The 19340-nt window shown below is 31.1% G+C and overlaps 2 protein-coding genes and 2 long non-coding RNA genes across 4 annotated transcripts; 3 read left to right on the forward strand and 1 right to left on the reverse strand.

Annotated features, from left to right (window-relative positions):
• Window positions 1–1667: 1667 nt before the first annotated feature.
• Window positions 1668–6602, reverse strand: LOC139811473 (uncharacterized). The gene is made up of 3 exons (XR_011731643.1): window positions 6470–6602; window positions 2624–2795; window positions 1668–2445 (listed from the first exon to the last, which is right to left on the reverse strand). It is a non-coding gene; the product is annotated as an uncharacterized lncRNA (long non-coding RNA).
• On the forward strand, window positions 5843–8284 carry LOC139811467 (uncharacterized). The gene is made up of 2 exons (XR_011731640.1): window positions 5843–5974; window positions 6237–8284. It is a non-coding gene; the product is annotated as an uncharacterized lncRNA (long non-coding RNA).
• Window positions 8285–10150: 1866 nt separating this feature from the next.
• On the forward strand, window positions 10151–14351 carry LOC139814341 (uncharacterized). The gene is made up of 2 exons (XM_071780552.1): window positions 10151–11264; window positions 11942–14351. Exons 1-2 carry the CDS (start codon window positions 11250–11252, stop codon window positions 13436–13438), a joined length of 1512 nt encoding a protein of 503 aa, XP_071636653.1. The 5' UTR covers window positions 10151–11249; the 3' UTR covers window positions 13439–14351.
• Window positions 14352–14720: 369 nt separating this feature from the next.
• Window positions 14721–18517, forward strand: LOC139816660 (uncharacterized). The gene is made up of 2 exons (XM_071784314.1): window positions 14721–15503; window positions 16317–18517. Exons 1-2 carry the CDS (start codon window positions 15420–15422, stop codon window positions 17463–17465), a joined length of 1233 nt encoding a protein of 410 aa, XP_071640415.1. The 5' UTR covers window positions 14721–15419; the 3' UTR covers window positions 17466–18517.
• The last annotated feature ends 823 nt before the right edge of the window (window positions 18518–19340 follow it).

A 19340-nucleotide genomic window follows, 5' to 3' on the forward strand; every position in this document is an offset into this window, starting at 1 on the left:
AGGGTCTTCTCTATATGATTTGCTTCATTGCATTAAATCATACAAATTCTGTTAATTTGTACATTTCTCAATAGACTAATCTTTATCTCAGATTAATAATGATCTATTCTTGTTTTCATACAATTAACATGAGGACAGTTAATATTGGATTATATTTATAATTAGATACTATTGACATTAATAAATATATTGTTACTTCTTTAATCGTAATTTATACATAATACAAACATTATTTTTAAAGAAAAAATGAAAATATAGCATAAATATGGAAGCATGAACTTAATTTAGAAATATCAACAAAGTAATGACACATATGGGGTCCAATTTCTTCGCTGTAATGACAAAAATCGAGATCAGCCAATTGAACTATTACTATTATTATATATTACCAAGATTTATGCGTCTCATGAGCATATCTTTCTCATTATATAAATTGAAGAGTTCATTACCTATTCGTAGACTACTTAAAAATTTGAAGATAACATTTTAAAAGTTCGTACGAAAAATGTTGTCTTCGCAAATTTTCATCTAACCTATAAACAGATAATAAATAGTTTAATTTATATAATGACAACAATATGCTCATGAAACGCATAAATCATGGCAACATTTAATAATAGTAATAATTTAATTGGCCGATCCTGATTTTTGTCATTATTTCGAAGAAATTGGACCCCATGCATATGTGACGTTACGTCGTTGATGGAAATTTCTGAATTAATTTCTTGCTTCGTATTTATGACATAATTCTGATATATTACTTAAGAAATAGTATTCGTATTACACAAATATCGAGATTAAAATAACACAGTTTTATATGTTTATTATTTCGTTATTATTTGTGAATCTTAGCTTTCAAGCATAGATTAATCGTCTTTTAAAATGTTGTTTTCGACAATATTTAATTAGCCTACGAGAAGCTAATAAACGTTTTAATTTATATAATGAAAATGGTATACCCAGAAAAAGCATGAATTTTGTTGAAAATTATCTAAAAGTAATAGTTAAACTGGCCGGTCCTGCTTTTTGTCATTACGTCTAAGGAGTCGGAGTCTGTATGTAACGTTACGTCATGAAAATTTTTTTGTTTTTTTTATTTATGCTGTACGTTTGCATATACTTTTAGATATTGTATTTGTATTATACACAGATTGAATTTAAAGTAATACAATGTACTTACTTTATTATATTTATAAATCCTAGTTTTCAAACGTAGATTATTTTTTAAAACGCTTTCTTTGTTAATATTTATAAATAAATGTTATAAATTTAAATCTTAATATCGTCTAAATGGTTATATTTATGAAAAAAATATAAGAGACCTTTTTTATAGATCGTTAAATTTTCTACAAAAATATGTATTGATTATTTTATAATTTTTGATAGTCGATATGATACAAAATTCATAAGAAGCAAAAACAAGTTTTATAAAATTTATCAAACTTTAACTTTGAATATCTTTTGAACGGTAGAATTTATGAAAAAATGATAAGAGATCTTTTTTGTAGAGCGGTAAATTTACTACAAAAATCTCTTATGGAGCAATGCTGTATTACTGTTTGTTAGATAGTTATAAAATTTTTTCTATCTTATTAAATTAAAAATAAAAAATTGCGATAAGCGTCCTGTTAATATTAATATTAAGGGCTAAAACTTTAACAGGTATCTTATTTTACCTTCCTGCAAGTATATATGCTATTAAAAATAAAAATAATATGTCAATAAAACTTATAAATTTGGTTAGAAATCATTTAAAAATAATAGTGTAATCTGCCGGTACTGCTTTTTGTCGTTACATCGAAGAAATCGGACTCCATATTTGACGTTACGTGATTGATAAAAATGCTTTGCTTTTTTATATATGCTATACCTTTGCAGAAGCTAGGATTTACTTCGAAGGAACAAAGTTTCGAAAGATCGAAGCTTTGATGCTTCAAAAGACTTCGAAGGAATCTTCGAAGGTAGGAATCTTCAAAGGTTCAAAGTTTCCAAAAATGTGTTAAATCGTAAACTATCACATTTATACCTTATATTTTTCTAGTTATTAGACATCACAGACGCGCGCATTGCGCGCGCTATTTGGCTTGTTATTTTTTACTTTTTAAAAATAAATTGCAACAATAACCTTCTATACGAATTATCATTTGTTAACTTCGCAATGACAAGGAATATGCTATTTTTTTAGTTCGAGAAAGATACCTATATGCCCCCTTAACGAAGATACAGCGATGTCGGTGAATGCGCTCATTCTACCCCGGCTGACCACATATATATCGGCGCGACAGAAGTGAGCTACCAGCCATGGGCTCACCTGACAGGTGACTGCTTAACACTGGCTGATCCAGAGTGCAACGCTAACTAGCTGATCGACCTGCTGCTTGGAACGGAGATCTAAGTATGCGTCCATCCTGCAGGACAGATTGCGGAAGAGTGGCCCGCGGGAATCTGTGGCACAGAAGAAAACGTTATATGTATAAGGATGGGTCATATCGGGTATTGCAAATACCACTAAAATTGTTGCACAAACCTCGATCTACTAATGTGTATCCGTAGACGCACTTACGTCCATAGTGAGACAATTTTTGGAGCAGGAAAAATTGGCTTGAGTGGCAGTTCCACTTACTTCAGACGAATAATGCGAGAACTAGTTCAAATCTTCTCACTCCTGGTTCTTCAATGGCAAGTACACGGTCCGGCTTTCACTGAGAAGCACTCTGCCAGATCTCTCAGCAATATGTAGAACCGCCGTTTGGTCATTATCGCTCATAGAGGCACGATTCATGCGCGACGCACAGCTGCAACAACAATACACGGAATTAATGCAATTGTATGAAACATTGAGCACATGACACCGTCGAGAACTACGAAGGTAACATAATATAAAAAAAGTAGTCGCGTTTGTAAAATAGCTTGGGGTCTCATATATGGCACCTGTCTCACATTAAACATCTTAACTTATGAGACCACATCATGGAGTAGAGGAGTGCCTGTCTACAATTTATGCTTTTTTAAAGTTTTTTACTGAAAAACTAAAAATATTTGGCTGAACATTTTAATGGTGTAACCTTTCAAGCTTTCTATTAATAAAAAAACGTAATTAGAATCGTTCATCTTTTAACATTTTAAAGAGATAAATTTTTTAAGTAGGCAAGTCGAGCGTAGACAGATGGCCCCGTATGCGGGGCTATCTGGCCACATTCGAGGGGTTATCTGTCCACATAATAAAAAACATATTAAGTAATATATAATAAATAATAAAAGAAATATATACGACTGTTATGATATACAATTAAATTAGATTAAAGCGCCATTTACGGTCCGAGCTCGGATCTTAGTAGCCTAATAATTATATGTTTTGTGTATTACACATATCTTTTCCAACTTAGTAAACTGCGCACCGACTAAATTGTCACCGACTTTGTCAGATTTACAACACAGTTCCCGTTGGGGTAGTAAAATTCCCTCCTTTCCCATAATTAAACCTCTCAATTCGATATAACTATCTAACTGTGAAGAATTTATTGCGAAAAATATTCATTATTATTAATAGGTGTAAACTTTCTGATAGGATTCTTGCGTGGAGCTGACTTTTCTTTATATCCGGTGGCATTAAATTGATTTTGAGTCCGTTGCAAAGTCAATGTGGTGAGTTTCTTTTGTCCCCTCAATTTTTTAACCATTTTTTGGCATTTAAAGCCTTTACTTTTTTCTCAGCAGCGTGAAATAGAAAATGCTAAATAATTTAAGACAAATAATAATATATTTACTTGACATATATTTTTAAAATGAAAATTTGATGACAATATGAAAACGATTCTTAAATTGTAGGATCAAGTAGCTGTTCGTAGATCTCTTTTTTACAATAGCGAGTAAGAGCCCGTACATTTATTCCGAATTCTAACGCTATTTTTGTGAAAAGATTCTCGTTCGATTTTTATTCTTTTAACCACTTTAGTATAATTTTATTAAATATGTCTACCTTATCCGTCTTTCTTTTGTAGTTACGCACCATTATCTTAATTATCTATGTATAAAAGAACAATTCGTCATTGAAATGTGTGAACACATTGCCCCATTAAAAATAAGACAGATAGCCGACCATATTTTTTAGTCTTTAGCATGTTGCGAGTTTTAGATAATTAAATTTGATGCTTCTCACATCTGATATATTAATTGATAATATTATAAATTGCTTGCCTTAATTTGAGTTGAACTACTGTCAAACAACAAATTTCTCGACTATCGAAAAAAGTTAATAATCATTTTCGCTTTCTTTGTAAGTTTATAACGCATATAATGTGTTGTGAAAAGCATCGCAAGAGAACAGAAGCTTCTCTGAATCTCTTACGTAGAGCTTTTTTATTTATTAGAAATATATATATATATATAAATCTATTTATTACCTATTAATCAGATTTTAATCAAATTACAGATAAAAAAGATATTAAATTATTTTAAATCTTTTTTTTGTCTATTTTATCTTCATAGCAAAATAAAACGGACTACCTTTAAAGCAAAAATACACCTTATACTCATCTTTTTTGTCTGTGGTTTTGTTATTTAAATATACCTGGACATATTTTGTGCTCCATGGAGCTTTTATAAAGCAGTGGATTGATTTCTACAGTTTCCAGAGCCAAATTAGTGCAGGATTCAATTAAGCATTTTACATAAATCTGATTGGTTGAAAAGCGTCATATTTGGTTACTGAAACTGGATAAGGGGGCAACCAACTCTTGACCCCTTAAATTTTGCTAAATTTGTAATATGTTACAGTACATTCCATTCACTAATATAAGGTACAGTAATTCTGCCCAATGCGCAATAGTTTATTAATGTTTAAAATTTGTCGTGTGTGTAATTGTTTTAAAATTCTGCAAAATAAAGTTTTATTTATGTATTATAATTATGTATTATAAATAAGAAAAATAGAATTATAGTGACATTGCAAAGTAGTACATCACAACTCACAAAAATATATTACATAACAATTAATTAATCTTCTGCAGTGTCGAAACTTTCAATTTGAGCACAATCAGTATTCAATATATTAATGATACCACATTATTTATACGTTTTTAGATGCTATCTGTTATAGAAACATTTTAAACACATAATTTAACCAAGCGCATTTTATAAATGCAACTTCTTTGCATAAGCATAATTTATTTATCATTGGTATCGAAAAAAGTATTTTAAACATTAATAATTCGTATTATTTCTCGCATCATCTTGATAGCCGTTGCACAATGCTAGGCGATAGCGATAGCGATAGCAATAGGCCTGTTCGTTTTCGCTGCACTTCTCGAACTAGTACAATATAAGTTAGAATAAAAGAAAATATATTTGTTTCCATCTTGCTTATTGCATTAGTTCAGAAGTGCAGCAAAAACGAACAGTCCTAATAGCATTAAAATATAATCTAAATATATGGCAGACTCGAAACATTAATTTTTAACAATTAAAATGTCTCGATGATTGATCCGAAAAAGTGCTGTGTGAATCCGACAAACCAAGTTGGCTCACAGTTTTTCAATGTTTATATCGAAAAGACGTTATATATTGCCAGTCACGGTCGATTTAAATTGCTTTAATTGTTATTCTATATACTGGCGAAAGAAATTTATTATTCTGTTTATTAATTTTTAATAAAATTAACTGGAAACGCGTGTCTCAGAAAAAATCTGAATGCTGATTGGTTGGCTGTACAAGGCAATAGATACAGAATTCCAACTCATCGGAAATTTTGTCGCTATCGCTATCGCTCTCGCTCTCGCTATCGCTATCGCTATTGCTATCGCCTAGAATTGTGCATCTAGCTTGACGTTATATGACGTTATATATTCGCAGCTATGCCATTATCTGGAAGGTGTTGGAATGTTACCGAAGCATACCATTAGAGAAACGCAAGAATTTAAGTTTGTCTGATCAAGATTCAGCGAAAAAGCAAATACGTAAAATGGAAGAGAAGCAAGTAAGTTCTCAACAGTCCTTTTCTCAACTTCGTAGACTACATGTTTTAATGCCGGACGTTATTAGAAAACACATAAGACATTATATGTATAACGAATCAATCTTGACATTTTCTCAACGAAAATAGCTGCGTTTAAGTCTTCTCCTCTTATTTGTCAATTCACATTCAACTCTTTTATTCCGAATGTATGTCATAATAAAAAAAATATATAAGGTGTCTCAAAAATCTCTAATAATAATAATAATCAATTTCGATGTTGCAGACAGTATCTTCACCATTATTACCTTCTTATATTAAGAGCTGTTCTGAAACACAGATTAAGACGAGTATACTTGACCATACATGGAAAATTAATCAATTTATGTGGCTTCGTAATACTGTGAAGACAATGATGTCTTCACCGTTTCCAGAAACTGGTCAATACGTAATTCAAATGAAAGTTAATCGACGCACTCCTCTCATGCACTTTGATACATTATTCTTTTATATACTTACTAATAATACATTTAACGTTTTCTGTATTACTACTGTAATGCTACCGTCTGGAGAAGTTGTATCATCAAAATCCATATCAGGTCCTATATCGAATAACACATTGTTAATTGATATCCTGTTGGATAACCACTTTAATAACCGTCTGTTAGATAGAGATACGCTTATAATACATTGCAAGTTCGAATTTTTTTGTAATCTGATAAATAAAACTATACGTTTGAATTCACTACCATCTTCAAATAAAGTTTCAGAAGACGTGACATATTTTGAAGACTTGCCTTTTGATGAGTTTCGGTCTAAAAATAAAACGGTTTCAGAAAAAAAATCAGTTAATAAAAAATAAATGTTACGTAAAAAAAATTGTGCACTAACGGTATAGTTACTTTAAGAATGTTTACTTTATACATGATAGAATAAAAAGAGATGTGACTGAAATGAATTAGTAACGTATAATAAGGTAGAAATGTTTTAAACAGATTTAATTATATTATAATTGGCTCAATAAGACAATGTGATTACGACATGGTTAAAAAATTATTGACAACAGCTGATAACTATGATGTACTAGCTTTGAAATTGACATGTGAACATTATTTGTTACGCAGTCTTACGATTGAGAATGCTGTAGAACTTATGCAGCTTGCGTCTTTGTGTAATGCAAAATTTTTAGAAAAATATTTGGCAAAATTAGATATTTAGATATTTGGCAAGACATTAAGGAAGTTACAGAATTTGAAAATCTATTGCAAGAAGATTTAAATAAGATACTGGAATTGATTGAGAAAAGTGAAATTCTTGAAATCAGCACTCATCAGTTGTTTTCGTCACTACTTATGACAGATAAATTTACGTTGGCTGGTAGTGATTCATAAAATAATATGCATAATACAGAATAAGAATATATTTTTATTTAATTAATAAACATGGTTTTTCCTTTTCTATAATTATAACTTTTAATTTTTATATATGTAAGAATTTATAAGCAAATAAGTATTATATGTAGTACAAATTAAAAATAATTCTTGATTTGTGTTTAGATGTATGAATATAAGACTATCAGTGATTACACTTAATGTAGTTTAGTTGTAATTTTCTTAAATTTATTAGTTGCTCAAAAACAAAAGAAAATAAAAAATAAGAATCCTTACAAACCTATGCTATCTATAAATGTGTTATTTAATTTTATCAGTACTTCTTAATCGTTCTGTCGTATGTATATCATCCTGTGTACGTATTATATTGTAGTGTCAGAATCTTTAGGATTACTAGCTTTTTCAACAAGCAAGTTATTTTTTATCACAAATTTGAGTTAAATTTGATAACTCATATTTCAAAATCTAGATTTGTTTTAAAAATAAAAATAAACTATGACCTTTTTAGTTAATTCTGTATCTCTTGTTAAGGGGATCCTAAAGTGAAGGCTGAACTTCCTAGACGTCGGTAATGTCAACATTTCTAATTCTGTTTTCTTGTCATATATCTATATCTGTCCTTGTCTAACGAGAGGCATCTGTCTTTGTTCGATTACTGCGCCATCTCTTGCCACACGCAATATTGCTTATCCTGTCAACCTGAATGTGCTTTTGCACATATAAAAGTTATATAAAGTAATCTTTTTTTCTAGGTTTTCAATCTTAGATCTAATTGCACGATATTGTTCTTAAATGTTGTCCCTAGGTCATGCCGGTCTAATTTTGTGGATATTTATCGTGGAATTTTTGTACAAAGCAAATATTGTCGTCACGTATACCAAAAATTAACAAAAATATTAATTTTTTTTCGTTTTCGATATAAATTTGACCACCATGACCTAGATTTTGATGCGTACTTTAATTCTAGACAAGAATTTTGCATTTCTATAAAGTCAATTAAAAGATTAGTGCTAAGAAAAAAAGCCGGTATTACAGACGGCTTTAGGATCCCCTTAATCTATAAGTTTCTGCGCTTAATTTAAGATAAAACTTTACATTTTCGCTGTAGGAAAATGTAATTTGAAAGTAAAGGATAAGGTAAAGTACGAACAATAGACCTGTTCTTTTTAGCTGAACTTCTTGCATAGTTTATCTTTTCTCTTTTTCCCTCCAACGTGAAAAGAGAAAGGGGAAAGATGAATCGTGCAAGAAGTTCAGCTAAATAGAACAGACCTAACGAAAGCTCTGTAAGCGGGTAGAAGAAATTTGTTTCCAAACAATAATAATATTATTGAAATGCAATTTTCGATGAGTCAGTTAAAGCGAGAATGTAATGTACCTTTCATGAAGGAAGTTCGTGATATTTATCGAATCTATTCGTTCGTTTATCATTTCGCTAGCACATTTTAACGATGCAATTAACAGTTATTATTGCACAAATAAGAAAGTCGAGAAAGATACTCATTAATTATTACAGTAAAACTTGATAAAGTTTTAATCGCACAAAACTTTAATAAAATATTCTAGTATTTTTAAGTTAATGTTATTGTGTATAAAAATAGTCGTGAGTTATAGAAGTTCACCATGTAGATAGGTCATTTGATTATTCAGCTTACTTTTGGTGACTGCAAATTTTGTACAAAATATTATTTCGTTGAAAGAAGATTTATTGATTCTTTTTAGCATTGATAAATGAGTTAATAATTTTTATATTTTTCGCATAAAAAGATATTGTTCGAGATTACAATAGCTTAAAAATAGCGATAGATTCATAGGGTACATTTCGTTTCACGCACGATGCGCATAATGCATCATTTATCCTTTTGTTGTCCATTGAATGTTAAACAAGGATAAATGATGCATTATGCGCATCATATGCGTGAAACAGAACGCACTCAGAGTATAGGCATCGCGACATTTTATCGATCATCTTTTCAACGCTTATCATAACGAAACTTGAGCCGTTCTCGGAACTTCTGCGGCGATCGATGATTAAAACGCGCGTTAATTTCAAATGTAATCAAGATAGGACCGAACGTAAGCCGCTATATCACGCTGTGTTCGCGGTGCATCGTAAACTTATTGCTAGTCATAACGATTCCGAGAATTAAGTCAATAAATCTATCGTTTCCGCTCGCTGTTGCCAAGGGTCCGCGAAGTTTCTGCATGGTATATTATTTGTTCATTGCGAGTATAAAAAATCCCGGAACCTTCTTATGGCGGTCAATTATTGGTCAATCGTCGTCATGTTATTACCTACTTTCGGTCGCAGTCTAAATTACAGTAAATGAAAATGCAACTCTAATTCGATCCGGAACACTCGCCTGTCTCGCTATTTGCTCTACCTCTAAATTCTAAACCTCGTGTAAACTTGTTTTTTTTTCCTTTTTGTGTGTATATATATATATATATATATATATATATATATATATATTTCGGCTTTTTAATAATGTAATTAACACGTCACGCTGCATCTTTGCATCAGCGTCAGTACGTTCCCACATCTATCTCCACACGGAGAGAAATTTCTCTTAAAATTTGCTCTGAAATTATGGTGGAACAACATGTACCACCAAGAATTTTATGCGAGCTATTCTGATTAATATCTACCATAATAAAAAATATTAATATCTATTACATTAAAATATAAAATATGTTTGATTAATTTTACTAAAATATATATAGGAAATTTCAATAATTTTTCAAAATTTACTAATCTGCTTGGTAATTTTTATCACGTTGTTTGTAAAATGTCGTATATTTTAAGAATTCCTTGGTTGCCAAGTTGTCCCAAATTTGTAGTGAATTTAAGGGTAAAATACAACAAAAAATTCTCTCCGTGCATCTTCCTTCCTCTCGCGCCGCGCTAACAGATATCCTTACTAAAGATATAATAAATACTAAGGGCCGGTCTCACAGTCTCCGATTAACGTGATTCTCCGATTAAACTCACTCTGCATCTCTTTCTAACTATCCCCCTAGAAAGAGACGAAGAGTGAGTTTAATCGGAGAATCACGTTAATCGGAGACTGTGAGACCGGCCCTAAAGAGAAAAGAAGTAGGCTGCATGATCATGCACCTCGAAGAGTGTCGCGCGCGATTATTCGTACCGTCGAGGCACCGCGCCTCGTGACAGGAACACGTGTTCGACGCGCAGGCATTAGCAACCCTGTAATAAAAAACTAAAACTTGAAAATAGAGTCACGTTCCGCGTGATTGGCCGAATAAGCGTATTCTCCGGTTTTCCACGGCGCGACCGCCGAAGGGAGAGTCTCGGAGCAGGCAGAAGACTTTGATCCGTCGCGTCAGCTCGTTCGTACGGTAGCTGACGATCCTTGATAAAATCTCGTGTCGTGCGTTGTTCTGTGATTCTGAGATTGGAAATTGTTTGCATGCGGTAACACTGAGTCCGGCGTGAGCTGACGCCCGTATCATTTTCGCGATCGTCCCCGGCCTCGTGATCAAGATCTCCGTCGGCCGCAAACAAGATCTCCGACTTCAAGATCTCCGACGGCCTTGTCAGAAGAACGAAGATTTTCGCGTGTACGCGAATTGCTCCGGGCGTCGCCTGCTCTTCTTGTGCACAAAATAAACGTTTTTTGTTAATAACGACACGAACTCTCGAGTTCCTCTCCCGCTCACGATCCTTCAGCGAATCTGAGGATTTGCGCAATAACCGACTGTCTTCGCGCCCATCTCTGGGCGTATCTCGGCATTTTAATCGGGACGATCTCATAGAGATCGGCTCCCGAACAATCTGGAAGGTGTTGGAATATATTAACAATCGAAGCATATCGTTAAAAAAACGTAAAATCGGTAAAACCTTAAGTTCAACTGATCAAGATTCAGCGGTAAAGTCAATACCTGTAATGGAAGAGCAGCAAGTAAGTTCTTAACAGTTGAAGGGTGCAGAAGAAAAAGAATCAAAGTTCACTTTTTGTCGAAATTAATCTGATCATACATATATCTTCTGGCATTTTCAAACAACTTTCATATTTCTTATCTGTTTTGATCATTGAAGAACAGTTACAATTCATTGGAAAGGTATACCGTCGACGTACCGTGCTGGGAAAAGAAACAATCATAATATACGCGCTTGTAGGGAAAACCATCAGAGTCCAAGATATGTATACTAAAAACTACTATGTAAATACTAAATAAGTAAACGCTGAAGCTGCTTTCCGATATTCACTAAATTTCCTACTATTTTTTTCAATAGCTTCCTAACTAAGATATCTAATGTCTTTTGAAACTTAAAATTGCGTCTTTCTCGAAATCACTCTGGGTGGACATTGATCGTTTTTCCTCTATACCCTTCAATTCTTTTCTTATTTGAAAAAAGATATTAAATATAAGGTGTCTAAAAAATGTCTATGTATTTTTAAGTTAAATTTGATTTCAAGTGGCTCATATCTATACATTTAAACATATATTTTTATTATTGTACATATTAGGATATTTGCTTGAAAGTCAATCTATTTTATTAAAAGGCATAGAAACTTTCTAGAACATTTTGATGTTGGTGTTTTTCATCATTCATAAGTAAATTAATTATTTTCAGATTTCTGACAAAGAAGTTGAGAATATCTCTACTGAGAACAAAGAACAGAAAGTATCTTCATTATTTTTATCTTCATATATCAAGAGCTATTCTCAAACAACGTTTGAAGTGACTACGTCTGACTATACATGGAAAATTGATCAATTTGGACGTCTCTCTGCAATCGTAGATACATTAAATTCTCCACCATTTGGAGAAAACAACAAATACAAGATTCAAATGAATATTTCACGTCAAGATTTGCTATGTGCAATACGAATTTCAATACGTACTAATACAGTATTTAAAGGTTCATGTACTACTACTATAATGCATCCGCCTGAAGAGGCCAGATCGGAGGCTACTTTTCGATATACTGTTGAGAATATATCTAAGATGAAGGACTCATCAAAGAAGTTGTCCCCTGCATTTTACGTTCGCAATTTACCATGGAAAATAGAGGTGACGTTAGAGTCAAGTCAGACACAGGAGTCGAGACAGCGATCTCTTGGATTTTTCCTTCAGTGTAATGGAGAGAGTGAATCTACATCTTGGAGCTGTTGTCCTGTTGCTGAGCTGCGTCTCCTTTCTTGCAAAGAAGGAAAAGAACCATTTAGCAGAAAATTTCAACGCCTCTTCAACAATGAAAATAATTCCTGGGGCTGTAGTGATTTTATGACATGGCAGGATGTTTTAGATCCTGATAAAGGTTTCATAAAAGATGATTCAATCACGCTTGAGGTTCATGTAGTGGCTGATTCAGTTTTATCGTCAAGATCGATTTCGTGTCTTATATCGGATATGACATTGTTAATTGATGTCTCGGACCGCTCGTACATTTCTACAGAGGCGTTTATAATACATTGCAAAATTGAAAATTTTCATAAACTGATAAATAATACTATACACATGAATTTACAACCAACTGCACCGGTATTTAAAGAGGTAAAATCTCTTGAAGACTCAACTTTTGAATTCGAGTCTGAGAAATCAATCAAATTTATAGTAGGAGAAGAAGAGTATGTTATATCAAAAAAAATATTGTGTGACACCAACAGTAGTTACTTTAAGTATATCTGTCTTACACATAAGGAAAAAGAAAAAGATATGACAAATGAATTAGTAACGGATAATGAGGTAGAATCTTTTCAACAGGTTTTATTATATATTACAACTGACTCCATTGATCAGGGTAATTATAAGATGCTTAAAAAATTATTAACAGCAGCTGATAAATATGATGTACCAACTTTAAAATTAACGTGTCAACATTATTTGTTACGCAGTCTTACGATTCAAAATGCCATAGAACTTGTACAGCTTGCGTTCTCGTCTAATGCAAAATTTTTAGAAACGCATTCGGTAACTTTTATTATATTTCACATAAAAGAAATTAGAGACACTGAAGCATTTCAAAGTCTATCGCAAGAAGATTTAAATAAGATAATGGGATTGATTGAGAAAAGTAAATTTGAAGTCAGCACTGATCAATTTTCTTTGTTACCACCTAAGACATAATATCTTTGTCACCACCTAAGAAATCTAATTAAAATTATTAACTTTTATATGTATAAGAATTAACATGCAAATAAGTATTAATATGGATTAAAAATAATTCTTTTTTTTTTTAGTTTTGATGAACTGAAACTATTATTAATTATACTCAATGTAGTTTAGTTAAAACTTTCTCAAGTTTACAGGTTGATCTAAAACGAAAGGAAATGGAAAATTATAAGAATCCTTACAAACCTATGTTATCTATATAAATGTTTTATTTATTTTTATCAGTACTATATCTTATTAAAATTTCCAATCGTACTGTAGATCATCCTGTGTACTATAGTATCAGAATCTTTAACAGCTATCTTTTTCACCGAACAAATTATTTTTCATGAGTTTAAACTTGATTTTTGTACTTTTATGTTTATCGCAATTATATGTTTTTGATGTTGTCATTAATTGGGGTTCAATAAAATATGCGATTAAATTAAAACAATCACATCGGTAGATGGAAGAAAATGCTTCGCAAAAATTACAAATGGGAGTCAAATTTGATAACTCATTATTTCAAAATCTAGAGATTGGTTTACAAATAAAAATGTTACAAATATGATATCTTTTTGGTTAATTTAGTATCTCTTGTTAATCTAGACGTTTCTGTGCTTAATTCGAAATGAAACTTTATATTGTTGCTTTGGGAGAAGGTAATTCGAAAGTAAAGGGTAATACAAAGTGTAAACTATGAAACCGGAATTTTGTATAATCGGGTAGAAGAAATATTTATTGCTAAACAATAATAATAATATTATTAAAATGTAATGTCGGATCTGTCGGGTAAAGTGGGAATTTAATGTATTTTATTTACTATATTCTATATAAATAATATATAATCTATATATCTATATAATAAAGAAGTTTCTGATATACCCCTCATCAGGAACCCATTTGTTCGTTCATTATTTTCCTAGCATATTTTAGCAATTAACAGTTATTATTGCATAAATAAGGTAGTCGACTCATTAATTATTAAAGTAGAACTTGACTGCGCGAAACTTCAATAAAATATTCTAGTATTTTAAAGTTAGTCTCGTTTACTACGTTTACGCGAGCGTTACTTTTGTAGTAAAGGCCATTGCACGTAACAAAGTTTTAGTCATAATCGTAAGGTCGTAAGAAAATAGACTAATCACACTCGATTATTCTTCGAGCTCAAGGAGAATAATCGACTGTGATTGGTCTATTTTCTTACGGCCTTACGATTATGACTAAAACTTTGTTACGTGCAATGGCCTTAACTTACGATAATTCCTTCGTAAACAGGATTTTGTAGTAACTTACGATAATTTACTCCGTGTAAACGAGTGAATTATCGTAAGTTACTACAGAAGTAACGCTCGCGTAAACGTAGTAATTAGGTGTCAGTGAAAACAGTCGTGAATTATAAAAGTTCTTTATGTAAATCTAATTTTAGGTCCTTGTTGCATCTAAGTATCTTAAGTTATACCTAAAATAAATCAATTGTAATAAAGAATCATTAAGCTAATTTTTCTGCTGAACGTATATATATCATAAAGGGTGCATTCCTAAGTTTGTTAATAATATTAAAAATCCATAATTTACCTTTACGTATGCTATAGATTTTCAGTACCGTCAGTACATTTCAGAATACGCCTAACAAACGAATAAGGTTTTTAAACGGCGCTATGTGACAAAAGAAAGCATCCTTTGGTACAGAGATGCTAAATCTCATGGCGCCTGCGGGTCGGCCGTAACATGGGTGGAGGGGATACCCTCTAAAAGAGCTACGCATGTATACTGGGGAGTGGGGACTGCCACATTCATTTGTTCATTATTCATCTGACATCTCGCATCGTCTCACTGCGGTAGCTTAGAAATTTGATTTGATGAACAAGAAATCCGAGCCACATTTGTCTGTACACGCATTAGTGTAATAATTACATCATCTGGACGGTGTTCGAATACTTATTACCGATCAAGCATGTCATTAGAGAAACGTAAGATCTTGAGTTCAACTGATCAAGATTCAGCGGAAGAGCAAGTACATACAATGGAAGAAAAGCAAGTAAGTTCTTAAAAGTTCTTTTCTAAATTTCATTGATTATGTATTATTAGAACGTTAGAAAGCACATAAGATTTTGTATAAACGAATCAATACATTAATGATATTTCCTAAAGCGACAATTCCATACATTCTTCAAAACAAAGAAAATTCATAAACATTCATATCAAATCTATTTTCTACTAGCATGTATAATTTAAATAAAATTAAAAAATTTGATGTAAAAAAACTACATCAGACAAATCCATTACGTTTATCAGAATTCAAGATAGAATTTTATTTATATGTAATATAAAAAAATACTTAAAAAATTGGACTTATACATATATACGTCAAAGTGCGCATGAGGTATATAAATATAACTGTCTACTTAAATTCAATATTATAGGATTTATAGATCGTGTAAGACTTACAATTAGGCAAGAAAGTTTACTAATTATTCTTGAAATTTGACGTAAAATTATGATACAACTTTTTTATTTAAGAAATCGATTGTCATCAACGAAACTAGCGGTGTTTAAGTTTTCTTCTACAATTTGGCAATTTATTCAACTTTTTTTATTGTCTAATAAAAATGTTATTTTTATTTAAAAGAAAAAATTAAATATACGATGTCCCAATAATCTCTATGTACTTTTAGTGGAATCGGATTTCACAAATGGCTCTTATCTATTTACATATATAAATATGTTATTACATATTAGGATATTTGTTTGAAATTAAATCTCTTTTATTAAAAGGCATAGAAACTTTTAGGACATTTTGACGTTCGTTCTTTTTTCATCATTTATAATTAAGTAAGTTAATTATTTTCAGATTTCTGACAAAGAAGTTGAGATTATCCCTAGTGAGAATACTCTGGAAAAGGAGCAGACAGTATCTCCACCATTTTTACCTTCGTATATCAAGAGGTGTTCTCAGACAGATATTGAATCTACTATATTTGATTATACATGGACAATTGAACAATATAAGCGTTTTTCTACGATCAAACATATGATTCCGTCGTTTCCAGAAATAGGTCAATGCGAGATACTAATGAATGTTTTACGTGATGATAGTTCATTGATTGAAGGAATAAAATTGAATATACTTACTGATAACTCATTTCATGGTTCATGTACCACTGCTTTATTCCGAGAGTCTGGAGCATTATCATCAAGATCCATTTCAGGTCATATATCGAATATGACATTGTTAATTGAGTTCTTGAACCCAAGACAGTACCCAATTGATCTTGGAAATACTCTTATAATAAATTGCAAGTTTGAAATTTTTTGTAATCTGATAAGTAAAACTATATGTATGAATTTACTGCCATCGTCAACAAAACTTTCAAAAGATGTAACATATTTTGAAGACCCGAGCTTTGATAAGTTCGAGTATAAATATGAGGAATCAATCAAATTTATAGTAGGAGGAAAACCACATGTTATATCAAGAAAATCGTTGTGCGCCATTAATAGTACTTACTTTAAGAATATCTGCCTTACACATAAGGAAATAGAAAAAGATATGACAAATGAATTAGTAACGGATAAGGAAATACGATCTTTTTATCAGATTTTATTATATATTGCAACTGGCAAAATAGAACAACGTTATTATGACAGATATGACTGGCTTAAAGATTTATTAATAGCAGCTGATAAGTATGATGTACCAAGTTTAAAATTAACGTGTGAACATTATTTGCTACACCATATTACCATTTACAATGCTATGGAATTTATACAGTTTGCGTTGTTTTCTAATGCAAAATTTTTGGGAACACATTCGGCAACTTTTATTAAATTACACATAGAAGTGATTAGGAATACTGATCAATTTCGAGGTCTACCACAAGAGAATTTAATTAAGATAATGGAATTGATTGAGAAAAGTAAATTACCTGAAGGCAGTACTCATTCTTTGTTACCGTTTAAGGCAGATAAGGAACTTACATTTGCAAATATTGGAGTGTAATATTGCATGTAATACTGCAGTCCTAAATTCATAGAATATGATAAAGATATTTTTCTTATATAATTAGGATTTTTTCTTTGCTACATATATTCTAGCTTTTAACTTTTGTACAGAGTGTTTCTGAAAGAGCCGTCCATTAATTACATAACGCTATTTTTTGTCAAAAATTGAGTCGAAGAAATCTGAACCATTTTTTTTATTTAATGCATAATTCTAATGCATAATCTATACAGTAGTAATTATTGGCTAAAGTCAATTCAATTAGCATCATTCTTTAACCAAGCGTACGCTTACTGACGTACTGATTCAGAATTTTTCAACTTAATTTTTGAAAAGAAATAGCGTTATGTAATTATGGGCATTCTTTAAGAAACATTGTGTGAAAATTTATATTTAAATAATTACTAATACAAATTAAAAATAGTTCTTGATTTGAGTTTAAATGTACGAATAAAACTATTATTAATTACACTTAAAATGTAGTTTAGTTATAAGTTTTCTCAAGTCTACAGGTTGATTTAACAAAAGGAAATAAGAATTCTTACAAACCTATGTTACCTGTAAATATTTCATTTACTTTTATCATCAGTATTATGTCTTATGAAAAATTTCGTTCTGTACATTATTCTGCGTACATACACATTATAGCGTCGGAGTCTTTAGCAACTACCTTTTTCAACGAAATATTAATTTCTCTTAAATTTAAGCTTGATTTTTGTTTTTCAATGTTTATTTGCGTTTTCGATGTTGTTATTAATTCGAGCTCAATAAAATGTGATTTATTTGAAACAATCAAATTCATAATTATGTAGATGAAAAAATAAACTAATATTTTATTATTTATTTTTTTACCAGTTTATTTATCTTTATTTCTAATTGAGAGACGTATGTGATGTTGAGCGAATTACATACACAGATGCTCGATTTAATAGAAATATACAATTTAATCACGTGGAGATGAAAGAAAATGCTTCACAAAAATTTATAAAACGGCTAATTTGAGTTAAATTTAATAACTCATTAACTCGAAATGTAAACATTTCGTTGTATGTAAACATTTTGAAAGAATAAGTTATTATATTTATTCTTTGAAAAAATAAAAATAAAACAGTTTTTTTGATTAATTTTGTATCTCTTGTTAATCTAGTCTCTGTGCTTCATTTGATATGAAACTATATCGTCGTTTTAGGAGAATGTAATTCAAAAGTAAAGAATAAGAATTAAATAATTAAATAATATCATAATAATTATTACGATAAAAGTGTGCAAAACTTTAAAAAAGTATTCTTATATTTTTAATTTAATCTCACGATCAGCGAAAATAGTCGTGAGTTATAAAAGTTCATTGTTTAGATCTAGCATCTGATTATTCAGCTCCTTTCGGCAACTGCAAATTTTATACAAAATATTTCCGGAAGAAATATTGACTGTTTTTAGTAATGATAAATGGGTTGATGATTTTCAGATTTCTCAAATAAAAATAAAAATATTCGAGATTGCGATAGCTTAAAGATAGCGATAGATTCATAGCAGGCGTTGGGACATTTTATCGATTTTCTTCTCAACGCTTATCATAAAAAACTTGAGCTGTTCTCGGGGCTTCTTCGGCAATCGATGATTTAAACGCGTGTTGATTTCAAACGTAATCAAGACGGGACCAAACGTAAGCTGCTATCTCGCTGTGTTCGCAAACTTATTGTCAGTCATAACAAATCGAATATAGTAACATTTACTTCGCCAGTGAATAATTAACAGTAAAGACTTTTTAATCGACCTTACTAACTATAATTTTTTTTAAATTGTCGTGACAATACGACCATTTTTGTCTATTAATTGTCAACACGTTTAATTAATTGCGCAATTTAATTTATTGCG

This window comes from Temnothorax longispinosus, chromosome 1, assembly GCF_030848805.1.
Source record: "Temnothorax longispinosus isolate EJ_2023e chromosome 1, Tlon_JGU_v1, whole genome shotgun sequence".
Taxonomy (NCBI): Eukaryota; Metazoa; Arthropoda; class Insecta; order Hymenoptera; family Formicidae; genus Temnothorax; species Temnothorax longispinosus.